The 15974-nt window shown below is 36.1% G+C and overlaps 1 protein-coding gene across 1 annotated transcript in view; it reads right to left on the reverse strand.

Moving 5' to 3' along the window:
* Positions 1 to 10010: 10010 nt before the first annotated feature.
* The window catches only part of LOC120777722 (dual specificity protein kinase splA), a 99333-nt gene continuing 93369 nt past the window's right edge, over positions 10011 to 15974 (reverse strand). Inside the window, exon 8 of the mRNA XM_040109212.1 lies at positions 10011 to 11132. Coding sequence (XP_039965146.1) covers positions 10975 to 11132 — 158 coding nt within the window. The 3' untranslated portion in view covers positions 10011 to 10974. The remainder of the gene's footprint in view (positions 11133 to 15974) is intronic.

Below are 15974 nucleotides of genomic sequence, written 5' to 3' on the forward strand. Positions count from 1 at the left end.
GTGCGTATTTATACAACGATTATGTACATATGTAAGCAAACGTATTATTATGTAATCTTATTTATGAGTTCTATTAAATCAATGTAAGTATATACACACATTTTTTCGCTCGATGTAAATGTAATGCTATACACACCCACATTCGCTTCCATGAGAGTATTGCGTGGGTTTGCAAAAATACACGTGCACGTGTACATATATGTTGGTGGGTGGGTGTGTGTGTGTGTGAAGCCCTCAGCAGCGTGTTTTTGCGCGCTTTCCTATTTTTTAGTGAATATTTGTGGTTATTATGCGCAACAGCCGAAAAAATGGCAAAGTAATATTATTTAATGAATTTAAATGCCGCCACACGCACACAAAAGAACATAGCAACACACTCGCGCACACACCCACACAATATTTGTATGATTAAATTTTGCCTTTGAATATGTACCAAATTGTTGTTAATTAACCAAATAAATTTGATTATACATATTTGTGTATGTATGTATTTTGAATGATCGCGGTATGGACCAGCATTTAAATGCTGATTTTGTGGTTTTTGCTGTTGTATTTGCTCCATTTGTTTGATTTTAATTTAATTTCCGCTCCGCCATTGACATTTCGTATTTGTTTTTGCACACTATGTATGCATTGTGGCAATACGGCTTTGACGATTGCAAACGCTAGTTTTATTGATTTCCATTATAATTTACATTGCTGATTTATTACTCCGCGGCTGACCATGATTGTGCGGTGCGTTTCTTTTGTTTTTGTTTTGGTTTTGCTTATCGCGCTTTTTCACCAACTGTCACACTCATGCAACAACAGAACTAAATTTGATTTCAGACTTTCCGTTTTTGTTTTCTTCCCATTTTTCTTTCACTCTCTTGCCGTTTCCATTGCTCCCGAAATACCTTCACACATCCCACGTACCCATACCCCATACCCTTCCTTTTCACTGTCTGACCCTTTGCGGCGCTTTTGTGTTGAATGTCTGCGGTAGTTCTGGTGGCTTTGTTGGTTTTGTTGTTGGCTGTATGCTCACCAGCGTGCATTAAGTGCTGCTCATCAATTCGTAACATTCCGTTGGGGATCACAAAGCATTGCTGCAAATTGTGGGTTCGAATTTGTGTATTCTGCTCGGCTGTGTGTATGTGTGTGTGTGTTGAGTAACTATGTGTGCGGTCGTTCCGATGGATTAAGCGCGTTTGGTCGTCGGTCGTTTGTCGAATTCTAATGCGGTTAAGTACGCGCGTGGCTTTGTTGCTAATGCATACCCTATAGGAATATTTGTGGCTGTGAAGTGGGATCAAAGACTTTTCGGTATTTCAGAAGACTCTGCACAGATTTCTACAGAGAGAGATTGATCTCAAGGGTAACCATGCTGATATGAGAAATTTGTGTAGCCAAGCCCCGCGAAGCGACTACGCTGACTTGGTCATGTCGTCCGAATGGATGAGAACGCTCCAGCTCTGAAAATATTCGACGCAGTACCCGCGGGGGAAGCAGAGGTCCTCTTCCTCCACTCCTTTAATGAGATCAGGAGGAGAAAGATCTGGCTGCACTTGGTATGTCGAATTGGCGCCAAATTGCGAAAAGAAGAAACGACTGGCGCGCTGTTGTTAACTCAGCTATAACGACGAAGAATCTAGAATGGTTAACATAAATTGGAGCCCAAATCAAAAAATCGAGGCGGGTCACCTAACCTAGTGTGTAAAAGAAGTAACTAGTCTAAAATTTCATCCTTCATAATTAATCTAAGACATTCCATTGACGCAGCCAACTCAGTTGGTGACTCGAAAACGTAAAATTTGTCTTTGGACTTCGATGGTCTGCTATAATCTAAAATCGTTATTTCAATACTCAATAAGACTTGTTAGTCATGGTCCAATACTCTCTAAAATGTACCTCGTATGCCGAGCCTAAAAAATACAGGCCCGGAAAATGTTCAAATTGTCTAATAGAATCTACAGAAGAGTTCACTTAACGGTATTAGACACAGTTTGGAAAAAAAGTCACAATCGTTTGAAATAGCGTTGACAAAGAACCGAATACTTGGATCGAAGTATTTACCGTCATTAAATTTTTTGGTCTCATCCCGTTTATTCCCGTTTTTCTAAAATTTGCTGAAAAGAAGAAAGCACCATTTTCCTTATGACAGATCTCAGCAGATTTTGTAGTATTTTATTTGTCTTGGAAGCATACATTTAGTTGTTTGTCCCGAAAGTAATAGGACTGAGTCGATTTAAAAACTTTCAAAATAGACTCTTTCTGCGCCGATGCAGCGCTGCCAGCGTGACTTCTAAGCATTGAAGGCGTCACAGAAGACATTCTCCAGAATAGCCTTGAGAGCCGAGGTGAATTCTGCTTGGATCCTTTTCATCGGCCTTTTCAAGCAAGGAAACAAAAAAAGTCCGGAAGGCGGTGTGAGGCGAGGCGTGTCGTGGTGCAACTTCCAATATGCAGCGATGTCTTGACGGACCCGATTGACCCGTAGTTTGAGTCTCTTGAGAACTTCCACGTAAAACTTGACGTTGACGGTTTGTCCAAGAGGAACAAATTCATGGTGGACGATGCCTTTGATATAAAAGAAGACAATGCGCATCGTTTTCACTTTGGATATGATCATTCTTCCTGTCTACATCAGCGTCGTCTTCCCGGCCCTCCAAACAGGCCTGGTGTACCGAAACACAGCACTTAATACTAACTCTCCAGGTGCTCGGAGACAACTCACCAGATGCTCGTTCGTTAGCCTGGAAAGCCCTCCACCGAAACCAGTCAGTGCGCGTACGCTCTGAAGTACAGTCGCAGTGGAAGAAAATCAGTCCTATTTCTTTCCGGACAAACCCTGTATAACAAATATTGGTGATTAAAGGAAAAGTTTTCTTTTCGAAATTAATGAAATCTCAAGGTCTGACATAGTTTACATTCCGCAGCGATTTGAAGTCTCTTTTTACTATCAATTAAAGTCAAATAGTAACCACAATACATTCATTGTTTAATCACAACTTTCCTACACGTCATTCATACTCACACACCCTCGTTCTCACTATTCCACCAATTTAGTTAGCACTATTGGCACGTTACTTGCACATGAACACATCGTTACTAAACATTCGGCAAAGCATTTGCTCGGCTCTCGAATGAAATTAATTCGCCTGCAGTTTACGGTGTTCATTATCGAATTTCGCATACCGAAATTCATGGCATATCCAGCGACCAACGCATCTAATGTGCAGTTCAAGGAGAAATTATTGTTGTCATATATGAATAAACTCTGCGGATACTGAAGACTCATTTAACGAAGCCATTCGATACTGTTAATGTGGTTCGGTGAGGATTAATCGGAAATTTCTGGTTTCGGCGATGTCAGCGATGTGCACAAAACCATAAATGAGAATAGTGGCTGATAATAACAAAATAAATATTTATGTGACTGGCTGGAAGAGCATGCCTTTTGTGAGTGTTAGGAGCTAAGGCTTTGAATTGCTTGGATGATATTTCTGGAGCTAAGAATTGAGGGTTGTAATAACAATATGAACTTCTGCCTTAAATATTATTTTTCCATTCATTCCGAGAGCTTCTAAAGCCATTGGTCTCGGAAAATAATTAAAAAAAAATTAGAAAATAAATAAAAATATATATTCTAACTTTTACTAAAAGAGATATGAGGTTGGTTCGTCGATACTCTAACTAAGCCTAAAAAATATCACTTACTTTCTACAGCTTACGTTTCCCCACTTTAATAGTATTTCATGAATAATTGAATTTCTCTACTTTGCCTGTGAAACAAATAAAAAAGTGTTTTTCTGAGAGAAAAATATTAAAATCCAACCAGGATAATAATAAAATATTTCATGTATGTATGTCGGTGTGTGCTCGATAACAAATTATCTCTGCTAATTTGTTGTTGGTATGCAGAATATGCATGTGTGTGTGCATTTATTACTCTCCACTACACGCTACTTTCACTAATTGGTTAAATAGGCTTATTCCAATGGATAAACTAATAAAAATTTAATTACTCTACAATTAGGCAAATATTTTAAAAGACCATGCAAAATAATTGAATGAGGTTGATTGAAAATTTCTGCTTCACACAATGGCATTACCGTGGCCAATTGCTTTGGCAAACTGCACACACAGAATATTAGTCGCTTAACTGTGACTGAAACCAAATGCCGACGTAATTAGGTAATTTGCAATAGTTTGTGTTTTAATAATGTTTAATTTGTAATCAAAAATCGTATTTACGAAAGCGATTTGAATTTACAAAATATTTAAAATTTGTTTAATAGGATTAGCAAATGGCCTGTTATCGGTCTTAACTATTGAACTTTAAATACTATTTTGAATATAACAAGAGAAGAAACGATTCGTGGGCAGACTAGTAACCAGTTAGCTGCCCATGTGGATATGAAAAAGGTTTTACCGTTACATCTGAATTAGCTGAACTTTACATCTTCGTAAAAGTTGAACGCAACCTTATGCAAGAAATAAGGTTTGTAGAATATTCTGGACAGAGCACACCTTTTTTATCTTTCCTGAATGCCACAGTGGGACAAATTTTACCCCAAACAAAATTTTATTTTAAAGTTCTAAGTCTAAATATGCTATGAAAACTGGTATTCACAGGCCTTGAGCGGTTGTCATTGTCATTATACCGGAAATAATCTGAATAGTCCGTTTTATGGGAGTCATATATAATATCAAATGTACATCTATATGTATATATAAAAGAAAGTTGTGTTAGTGACACCATTTATAACTCTAGATCGGCTAAGCCGATTTGGCTGAGAATTGGAGGAGAGGTAGCTTAAAACCAGGATAAGGACATAGAGTACTTTGTATCCTTTTATATTCAAAGTCAGTACAATTCGACTTCTGAAGATATTTTGCATCAAAAATCGTATCCTACCCAGAAATGACGAGCTTGAGATGAATAAAGGATACATAAAGCGCTTTACTTTTGATCGAAAATCTGTGTTATGTCATGTGCAATAGTTTATTTATAAGGTTGATAATTTCTGTAACTGTGTCTCATCGAAAGACGAACTTATCAACAAACATCATTACTAACCACAAAAGGTTATGAATTATTGAGTGAGCGAACATTTTTAGCTGCAAAAAATAAAGATGTAGGAGACCTAACCAACGAGTACAGAATAAGGACATCGGATCAATGCATGAATTCAAATCTATTGGTTAAGCAATGAATGAAGATGAAGCCACGAACTATTCAATTTTTAAACTCCTTGGATGAGACTGGCTTGCCAACGCACAATTCACGCCTAATGGTTGGCACCGTAGTAATCATGCTTCGAAACATAAACCAAGCAAAACTGTGTAACGGAACGCGTGTGGTGGCAAGTAAATTGATGAACGTTGTGATTTGCGTTACAATACTCAAAGGAAAATTTGAAGTGAGTAGGTTTTGAATCGGAGTATACCGATGATCCCAACCGATATGCCGTTTGAGGTTAAAATACTTCAATTTTCGTTTCTGTCATTCGTAATGGCCAATAACAAATAACGAGGTCAATCTTTTAAAGTTGGTGGTTTGAATCTAGAATATCTATGTTTTCGGACTTAACAAAATCCAAAACTTGCTTATTTGTTTCCTCTAAGGTAAAACAGAGTTCGGCGTGTCCTCTAGTACTGTGTATTTGAGAATATTCTCAAAATTTGAAGTTGATCTGCAAATAGTTTCGAAGAAATGAGTGTATTTATAAAAATTTATTAACTATGTAAATGTAATCGGTTTCAAAATGCGTATTTATCGAAATTCTGTTTTTAGTTTCTTCGACCGATGGACTTGAAATTTTCACAAGACTAACTTATTCAGGTAAAAATTGAAGAAATATTCGATTTTTAAGCCACTCTATAGTGTTAATTTTTTGATAAAAAAAAACCTTTTTTGGGAATTACGGAAACACGAGTGTATTCGGCTCTACGGGGTGAATATAACATTTTAAGGGGTTTCATGAGCTTACGAGTTTCAAAAAATCGATTTTTTTTGTTATCTTAATAAATTCTACAACACTTTTGAAATAGTGCCTTAAATTTTGAAGTTCATCCGAGTAATAGTTTCCTAGATATACATAGTCTTGAGAACTTGTGCGCTCGAGGCTTGCTGGGCTAAATGAGCCGTCTTTAAACACGTTTTTTCTTGAAACTGTGTTTTTTAAGTCGGTTGGCAAGCTTTTTCAAGAACCACTCAACCGATCTTCATGAAATTTTACACTCTCTTTGAGATACAACTCTTAAAGACTTGGACGAAGACTTTTTTCGATTACAGCTATTTAAAAAATCTCGAAATTTTCAAAGAATTTTTCCTTTTTTTATAAGTTTATAAAAATGTCTGCCAAAAATAAATAAAATCCAAGTTTCAGTTTATTTTTGCTTCGTCCAAATTCTAAATTAAGGTTTTAACCAAAACACGTATTTTTTCACTTTAGCTGATCCTGTAAGGGGTTATTGTACCCACGCGGGGATCCCCTTTGTTCACAATAAACCTGTGCAAACCTCAACTAATTTCTAACAAGCATCTTTTAGGAGTTTACTGCAAAAATTTCAGGTGGATTCTTTAAAAAGTGCCCGAATGATATCAGAGGGTTGAAGCGCGGCTATTCGCCCAAATATTAGCATTTGCTAACTATATTTTTGCGTTTTAGGAAATAAAAAAAACGAAGATTAAAACACCATTTTTTAATTTATATTCTATTTTTGATTTATTTCATTTCAATTCTTTTATTTTCCATTTCCTCGTTTACATATGCTTTTCATTATTTTTATAACTATATATTTTATTTGTTTCACACACACTAATGTAAATTATTTTCACTACGGCTTTCAAATGTTGAAATTCATTGCCGGTTTATCGTTATTTTTCGAGTGTAAGAGGGAACTAGAGAGAGAGAGAGCAAGACAAATTCTGCTTATTTGCAAAATCATATGCGCCATTTTAGCTTGAATTTAAGTTCTAACATGTTAAATTTAACAATGTGGCAGCTTGGCGTAAAATTATAAAAACGAAATCTGGCTGAATATATTTACATAATAATTTTCATAAATTCGTTGTCACATCAAGTGTCAAAAAAAGCTGCCCTCAGTTCATTTATATTTACTTTTTAAGTTTGTATATATATGCAAAGATGTTGCTTGTGTGTTTGTTCAACAAAATATTAATTTTTCCAAACCATTTCATATATATGTGTATATCTACAGTCACTTACATATTTATGGAGTTGGCGTTTTGATCTTTGACTACTGCAATTTTTTCGTTTTATTGAAATCTGTTGATCTGTGTTGTTTTTATTTTAATTTATTTTATTTTGTGTCTTAGCTCAAACTCACTGAAACTTTTTATAACTATTTTAAGATGCTTCGCGCCATCTCTTCAACTTGAAGTCGACTTTCATTATTGTTTTTGTGAACGCATCATCGCCTTTCACCTTTCACACTACGCCTTAACTATCTGCAGCTTAAATATTGTATATTATTTTTAAGGAGAATTTTTTTTTTAATTTTTTTTTATTTCATAATGTTTATAGCTAGAGTTCTTATAAATTTGTTTAACATACAATGTTCTTATATATGTAAATGGTATTCTAGACATATGGATATATACAAATGCAAATTCGCTTTTATATGTGTGTATGTGTGGATGTGTCCTTTCATATAATATGTTCATAAATGCCTATGTCTGCGTTAACTTCCCTATTTTTAAATAAAAAATATATTCTTTACTCAGTATACATAAATTTCCCTCACAGTTATAACTGTAGTTCTCGTTTCATTGGCAATATTTTATTGCCCAATCGTTTTAAATTACAATTTACCTACAGTTGCATTGAATTGTATTTGTATGTGTGCACACATTTACCGCAATCATATTTACTCACTGAATTTAACAAAAATAATTTACCTGTCTGGATTTCGCATTTTTTTTGAGAATTGTGGTATTTTATGGGAGTGCAAAGGTTGTGAGCCGGTTTTTGTTGAAACAGATGGCTGCTTTAAATGCATTAAGAATTGAGAAAAACTTCGAGAACTTAAGTTCAGGAAATATTTAACATGAATCAGGCATAATTGAAATATATCAAGAAAAAACGAGAGCTCAAAGTGGGACCAGTGACTGCAGTATTCACCTATTTATTATATATATGTATGTATGTACCAATTTTTTTAAGTCACGTTAAGATTTCTTCGAATGCCAACTATAATAAAAAAGAAATGGTCCACCCGTCCCGCCGTCGAGTACTGCCTTACAAAGAAAGAAGAAGAGTTATTACTATACGAGTTATTAGGATGGAAAATCTAAAACTGCATTTTTGGCATATTTTACTGTTTTACTATTAAAAGTGGGGAAAAATGCCGTTCAAGCAAGGCGAAAATGATGTGATGTTTACGGAGAAAATGTGTTGACCGAATGCTGATGTCAATATTGGTCGGCACAATTTCGTTTGAGACTCTTCAAGCCGATGTGGATAAAATAAAGTCGTTGGTAATTGTAAATCGCCGTAAAACAAGTCAAGATTCGATGTTTGACTTATAGGTTCCTCAGTCCTTACAGAAGAAAATTTGCTTCCTCGTATTAACGACTGTGAATTGCTTATCAAACGTCAAAGAAGTTAGAAATTTTTGAAGCGTATTAATGGGGATGAAAAGTGACTTGTTTGCATGTATTGTGATAAGCTGGAAAAATTTTATGACAAGAAGAAGAAACCAGCATTGATCAATGGAGAAGGGTTACCACTCCTACCATATTCTTCTGAGCTGGCACCTTCGTACTATTACTTATTCCGATCTCTGCAAAATTTTTTGGACAGCAGAAACTTTACTTCAAATCAGGACTTCAAAAATTACTTGGACTTTATAAGCATAATGGATTAAAATGGAGGGTATATAGCTCCATAAAATGGCATATTATTTTTAAGGATTAATGGTCTTTTTTTTTGAGTAGTTTTTAACGCATAAATAAAAAAACTACTTACTATAAATAAATATATGTAATCACTGAGTGTCTAAAAAAGTATAAGCCTCAGTATTTGAATACCTCCAAACGGAATTAAAGTTATCTTTTTCTTGAGGATCTCCTCCTCGACTTCTGTTTTTGAATAAAATCATTAAAGGCATACCTAGTTTTCTTGAGGATCTTCTCCTCAGCTTCAATTCTTGAATGAAATCATTAAAGACATACTTCGTTCTGAACGACCTCGACCTCTTCAACTGATTAAAATTAAAAAAAAAAAGTGACGGAGAGATGACAAGAGAGTTCGACATCTCTCGCGTGTCCGTTCGAATGATTTTAATAGATATTTTGGGTATGAAACGATAAAGCTGAATTTTTTTCAAAAGGAGTTGAGTGCGAACTATGATTCCACAATCATTTACAGCATTCGATGAGATATGGGTGTGCAAACAAGTCAATAATCATCCGAATGGAGGGAAAATAAACGAGCCAAAGCCGAGAAAACCACACCAAAGCGCTAAAAAAAATCTTCCTCTTTTCTATATTCGCAGTATGAGTTTTTCTGTTTCCCTAAACTGAGTTTGCCGCTCCGAGGAAACCGTTTTCACTCGATCGAAGAGATAAAACAAGGATCTGAAGGCCAACCCAAAAAGTGCTTCTGAAAAGTGTTTCGAGGTCTGGAAAAATCGTTGTCATAAGTAAGTATATTACCGCTGCTGGGGATTACTTTGAAGGCAACAAAACAAATATTGATGAATAATTAAACATTTTACGTTTTATTTACAATTTCCGGGTACTCTCTGGTCACAGTATAATGAATAACTAAAAAGAAACTGAAGAGAGACGTAAAATACTGAAAACATAACTGAGTAACAATGGTGTGAACATCTCCTTAGTGCTTATATGAATATTTTCGTTTGAAATAAGGGAAATTCGCTTCAGCAATAATTTAATAAATAATATTTGCGGTATTTATTTAACTGTTATTCGCTGAAAAATACATGCGTGTGTAGTTTTTTTCGCAATACGAATAAAAAAATAAGCTCAAAATAATTGTTTAACAATTATTAATTTTATTCACCAATTATAACACATTCAAATTCGCATTATGCACACAATAACATCACCAATTTGCTGTTTACACTATTATTTTGCAGTTCACATGCGCTGCATATGCGCGTATTTACCGTTATTTACAGTTTTTCCCGCTGCAATTAGTTGCCTTGTTGCTGTTTATTTTGTGTTCGTTTTGATATTTTTTCAGTGCTGCCATCCAGTCGGAATGTTCAGTGCATATATTTGACTTTTTCGCTTGAATTATGCAACGATGATTTGCAGTAATCCCCTTCGGGTGCATAAATTGTCAAAATATTTCGCCCGGCTGGCTGCACGACTGCTCAATGCTGGCGTACTGTTTGTGCAACAACTTAAATTGTTTGGATTCAGCGGGGATTTGGCGCAACGTTTAGTCGATTTTTGATTTTAATTTCGGTTTTAATGCAAATTCTCGTCATTGATTTGCTTTTTGTTGTTGCCTTTCGCTATTTTTATGCTTTGCATTTTCAACACATATATCTGTACACATACATACATATGTCTGTATTTGTATTTGTACAAAATGTGTTTCACGCTCATAATAAATGAACTTTGTGGTTTCACCCACTCCACGTTACACACACAAACATACAACTTATCATGAAAATAAATTAATTTTTACACATTTTTTTCTTAATTTCTTTATAAATTCAACTTTTTGTCCACTACCTTATACAATATGACTATAAGTATGTATGTATGCATGTATGTAAGTTGTCTTAATTATCGCTTCGTTAACTAATTGCTTCAATTAAATGTCACATTAATTTACTTAAGCTACTTAATTAGTGAAATTATAAAAATTCAACTATGACGCAGCTCGGCGCTCCGCCTGCCGGGCAGTTGGCGCCTCTGCCAACGCATACTTGCCTTGTTGGTTAGGACTTCGTTTGCGCTATCCCGTTTGGCTAATTGAGTAACTTTTACCTGTGCACGAGCGTGTACGGCTGGTGTGGGGCGCGCAGCAGCAAGAGCAGCAACAACAGGCTGAGCAACGCGCAATGCACGACCAACTGCTGGTGGAATGCGCTAGGAACCGTGGGTGCTGCGGCGCCGTGATGCAGTTCGGCGAAACTTTCACCTAGACACAGTCGAATGGCAGCGCCAAGGCGACGGAGTATCACGAAGTGCGAGCGGCGCCGGAAGTGCCGGATGCGCATTAAGTCGTCGTCGTCGCAACAGCGGGTGCAACAGCAACGCAATCAATTGTTGCATGAACAGCATGCGATAATGCAGCAGAGTGAGAAGAAGGAGAAGAACAAGAATAAAGCAAATGGCTTTGTTATAAATAAGTTATGAAAATACATTATTAGCGGAGTATATCTGTGTGCAAGTATCTGGCTTGGTAGATGAAGGTTGGATAATGCAAGTTGAGTAAGAATACTGAGGAATGTTACGATGATGGGGTGAGGATGGCTTGAAGTATAAAATAATTAGTGGAAGTGGCATTAATATTACTTTATTTGCATTAAAAATGTGAATAAGAGAAAAGTGAAGGAAATGAAAATTAATTAATTATTATTAATTTGTGTAAGATTAAAAAAATCGCACATTCAAGAGGAAGCATATGATGTGGGGTTAAAAAATAGTGATAGTTCGAAGATAAATAAAATCGACTGTCTACGGTTGCGAAAACTTTGGAGAGTGGCGTATCGAACAGACAAGTACTTAGCATAAATCTGTTAAACTGGTCTAATCAAATAAAGAAATATAATAGGAAGAAGTTACTATTTTGAAACCCAACCCAACTAAATTAGTATCCAAATAATTGAAAAATTTAATGTCAAAGTAGCGAACTCCAAAACAGAGTAGAGATAATAAAAAAAACAATAAAAAGGTATTAATAATATATTAGAATGGTATGTGTATCTCTTCTAATAAACTTATAGTAGGTTGTGATAATGTGAAACGTTCTCTGAGTGCACAATATATCTTTTTCTCTGACCACCAAACGAGCTTCTGCTCGTTTTTGAATATGTAGACAAAGAAATCGAAATTTAAGTTTTCCTTATGATAGGTTTCAAATGTCGTTTTTATAGAAAAATGAATACCATCGAATATTTTGCTGCCCTAAATGAATTAATAAAATGAAAAATAGAAGCTTTATCGAAAACTCAAAAAGGCAGATCCGAAAAGTCGCATGAGGAAATAGCAAAGGCAATAATGGATATGGGAGCACCGACCCGCTCCCATTATACCGATTGCGGTTTTAGGGTGCCTTTCCTTGCTAGGTCATTAGCTTTACAATTACTTGCGATTTTTCTATGGCCCGGCACCCACACACGTTTTATAACAAGACACTGCGATGTTGATAGCGAGGTAAGGAACTCCTCTACCAACCCTGAACGCATTGTAAATGAGTTCAAGGCTAGAATCGTCGCTCTGATATCTGAGTGAATAGTCACTTCTCTAAAGGAGACCGCACTCCGGAGCAGCAAAAGCAGTGGAGAGCACTGCAATAGTCAGGAAGTCTGAAACTAGAGTTCCACCCAAGCTTTCATCCGTAAAGAAACTTACTGCCTTACTTACTGTGTTCAGATACGCGTTCTTTTAAGAACCCAGATTATCTGAGTTTAGTAACCACTTGCGCAGTCATACATCTTCCGACGAAGTTTTAATTGTGTTGAACCCCTATCTGATTAATATTTTCCTGTATGATATCGAAGGGAATCAAAGTATCTAATTTGATCTAAGGGCAGTCCGCAATAATTGTGTGAATCTTTTTTAATTGGAGCTAATTTATGTATTATTGAATGACAGAACAGCGTTGGCAACGAAAGGTAGAATCGCTTACTGTATTAATCTTGAATTAAAAGGCGAACATAAGAAAAGTCCTATAAGGAACTTGAACACAAAAACTAAATATTTTCAAGGAAGAAACCAAAGGAGATAAAAGCAGAAAATGATGTGTAAAAAAATGTCCTAGAAACATTTTAATATAAACATATCTATATAATACAAGTGAAGTTGCATAAATTTACAGTAAGTTGTAAATGAGTAAATATGTTTAAAATATGATTAACAAGTAAGGTAGAGCTACTTAAGTTCGGGTATAACCGAGCATTTCATAATCTTACAACTTACAACGATTAATGCCAGGGAAATACTTTCAGGTCCGAAAGGCTCAATTGTATTAATTCAGATGAATGAACCGAAATAAGAAAAACGCGTTCTCTTAATTTTATCAAGATAATTAACATTTAAGCGGCACAAAGTCACCCGGAAGTTCTAAAACCTTTATATTATGTAGGTGGGGGTTAAGGGAAATATTGACTCAATTCATCTCATTTATAGAACACAGACATACTACTAGCAGGAAAGCATTCTTTCTGAATATCAATTATATATCTCACACAATGAGTGATATTTTCAGTATAAAGTCAACTATGAGCACTTGGCCCACATATTCAGCACCTGAGGGCTTGAACAGTTATTGTTCAAACGCACTAGTTTTAACCTGATATATTACATAATTGATTCTTGATTTGTACTACTGTGCCCAAAAAATAAGGTGACATTTAAATTTAAACTGCGCTCGTCGAAGGATTTGGAGAATTATTTTTTTTTTAGGTTGGTAGTACTGTCAGTCACATTTATGTCAAATTTCATGTCAAAATATTCATTAGTGTTTGAGATACGTGTCGTTTTGTTGAGCAAAGAATTTGCATTAAATTTTGTTTACGAAATAAATTTTCTGCTGCGGATACGTTGAGGATGGTGCAGAAAGCCTCTGGTGATGAGGCGATGTCTAAAAAAAATTTTACAAGTTGTATAGTGAGTTCCAAGCCGGCCGTGAACGTGTCGAAGGCGAAGAGCGTACAGGGTGACCATCAACCTCAACCGACGAAGCTCACGTTCAACAAATCAAAGATTTGGTGTTGAAAAACCATCGATTAACAATTAGAGACCTTGCTGATGAAGTTGGCGTATCGAAAGGCTCAGCCAATACCATTTTGAAGGATGTTTTGGACCTCAAGCGCGTCAAATCTCGACTGGTACCGAAAACATTGAATTTTTTTGGAAAAAAGGCGTCGCGGTGAAGTGTGTGAAACGATGCTTTTCGACTACCAGGGTGTCATGAGACGCATTATAACTGGCGATGAGACTTGGATCTATGCTTACGACCCAGAAACAACCGATCAATCGAGCGAATATCGTGCCAAAAGAGTTGACAAAAAAATCGCGCCAAAGTCGCTCAAAAATCAAGGTCATATTGACTGTTTTCTTCGATTAGCGTGGTGTTGTGCATTATGAATTCCTTCCAACCGGTCAAACAGTCAACAAGGAATATTATTTGAACGTTATGCGTCGTTTGCGTAACGCTATCCGCCTAAAAAGGTCGGAATTGTGGAAAGACAATTCTTGGTTTTTACACCACGATAATGCACCATCCCATACTGCCCTCGTAATTCGTGATCATTTCGCCAAAAGCTCAACCCATATCGTTCCGCAACCACCGTATTCACCTGATCTGGCGCCGTGCGACTTGTGGCTGTTCACCAAGCTCAAAAGACCGCTCCGGGGACACCGTTTTTATACGATAGAGGAGATTCAAGCCGCAGCGAAGACGGAACTGAAGGCCATCCCGGAAAGTGACTACAACCAGTATTTCGAAGATTGGAAAATCCGTTAGCATAAGTGCATTGCATCGGGACGGGATTACTTTGAAGGGGATGAAATTGATTTGGAAGAATAAATAGAGAATTTTCGAAATAAATACCATGTCACCTTATTTTTTGGGCACAAACTTTCAAATCGAATTGAAACGTGGCTGTATTCCGATTTCATTTTCACGCTGTTACATAATAATGTCAGAGCAATGTCCCCTACCAAATTTAGTTGAAATCGGTCGTGTGGGTCTGGATATATGTATTTTGCCCTAGAAGTTGGCGGTGCCATGCCCATGGTCCGATTTTGACCCCGGCTCCTTTAAAGCTTTCTCATACCATCTTGGAGGTAAAATTTAAGGTATCTGGCATATTTAGTTATGGATTTAACGCGCTTCTAGTAGTTTCTAATAGTAGCGTTATATGGGGAGGGTGTGAGATTATCATCCGATTTCATCCATTTTCCCATCTTCAATAGAAATTCTTACAATATTCTCGATTAAAACAATTGCTTGTTGTAGCTTTAATGGTTTAGCAGATATGCGCATTAAAGTTATTGAAGGGCGGGAGCACGCCCACTTCTTTAAAAAAATTCTCAAAGGTGCCCCTGGCTTCTGCGATCCTTTGTGCCAAACTACAGTTTTATATCTTAATTTAGTCCTTAGTTATGGCACTGTATAAGTTTTCGGTTAATTGCGTTTTGTGGGCGCGGCAGTGTATCGATTACTCTCAATTACACACTCGTACTTTTTTTGCGAAGGATCGTGTATACCAAGTTTCATCAAGATATCTCAATTTTTGCTCAAAGTACAGTTTGTACGGACGGACAGTCAGACAGTCACTCGGATTACAACATTTCTCGTCATTATGATCATTTATATATATGTATGTATGTATATAACCTTATATCTAGATTGATTAGTTTTAGGTGATACCTATAACCGTTAGGTGAAAAAAATCTATTATACTTTGTAGCAACATGTTGGAAGAGTATAAAAAAATAATAATTTTAATAAAAGAATTAAATCATAATTTAAACTCTTAACACTTATATTTAATACAAACTTTTCATAAAAGAGGCTAATTTCAAACAATGGGCTCCGTTTGTCTACTTTTCACGCACTACGATCCTGAACGACTATTACCCATATGAAAATTAATATTAATAATACTCCTCCAAACAGCAATCCACTTGTTCGCACAATTGAAGAAATCATCATCGGCCCTATAAGCGCTTGTAACCACAATAAAAGTCAGCCACAAATACACACATACACACACAAATGATTATGTTTTTAGTATGTGTTTGCGTGTTT

Source organism: Bactrocera tryoni, chromosome 5, assembly GCF_016617805.1.
Source record: "Bactrocera tryoni isolate S06 chromosome 5, CSIRO_BtryS06_freeze2, whole genome shotgun sequence".
Lineage (NCBI taxonomy): Eukaryota > Metazoa > Arthropoda > Insecta > Diptera > Tephritidae > Bactrocera > Bactrocera tryoni.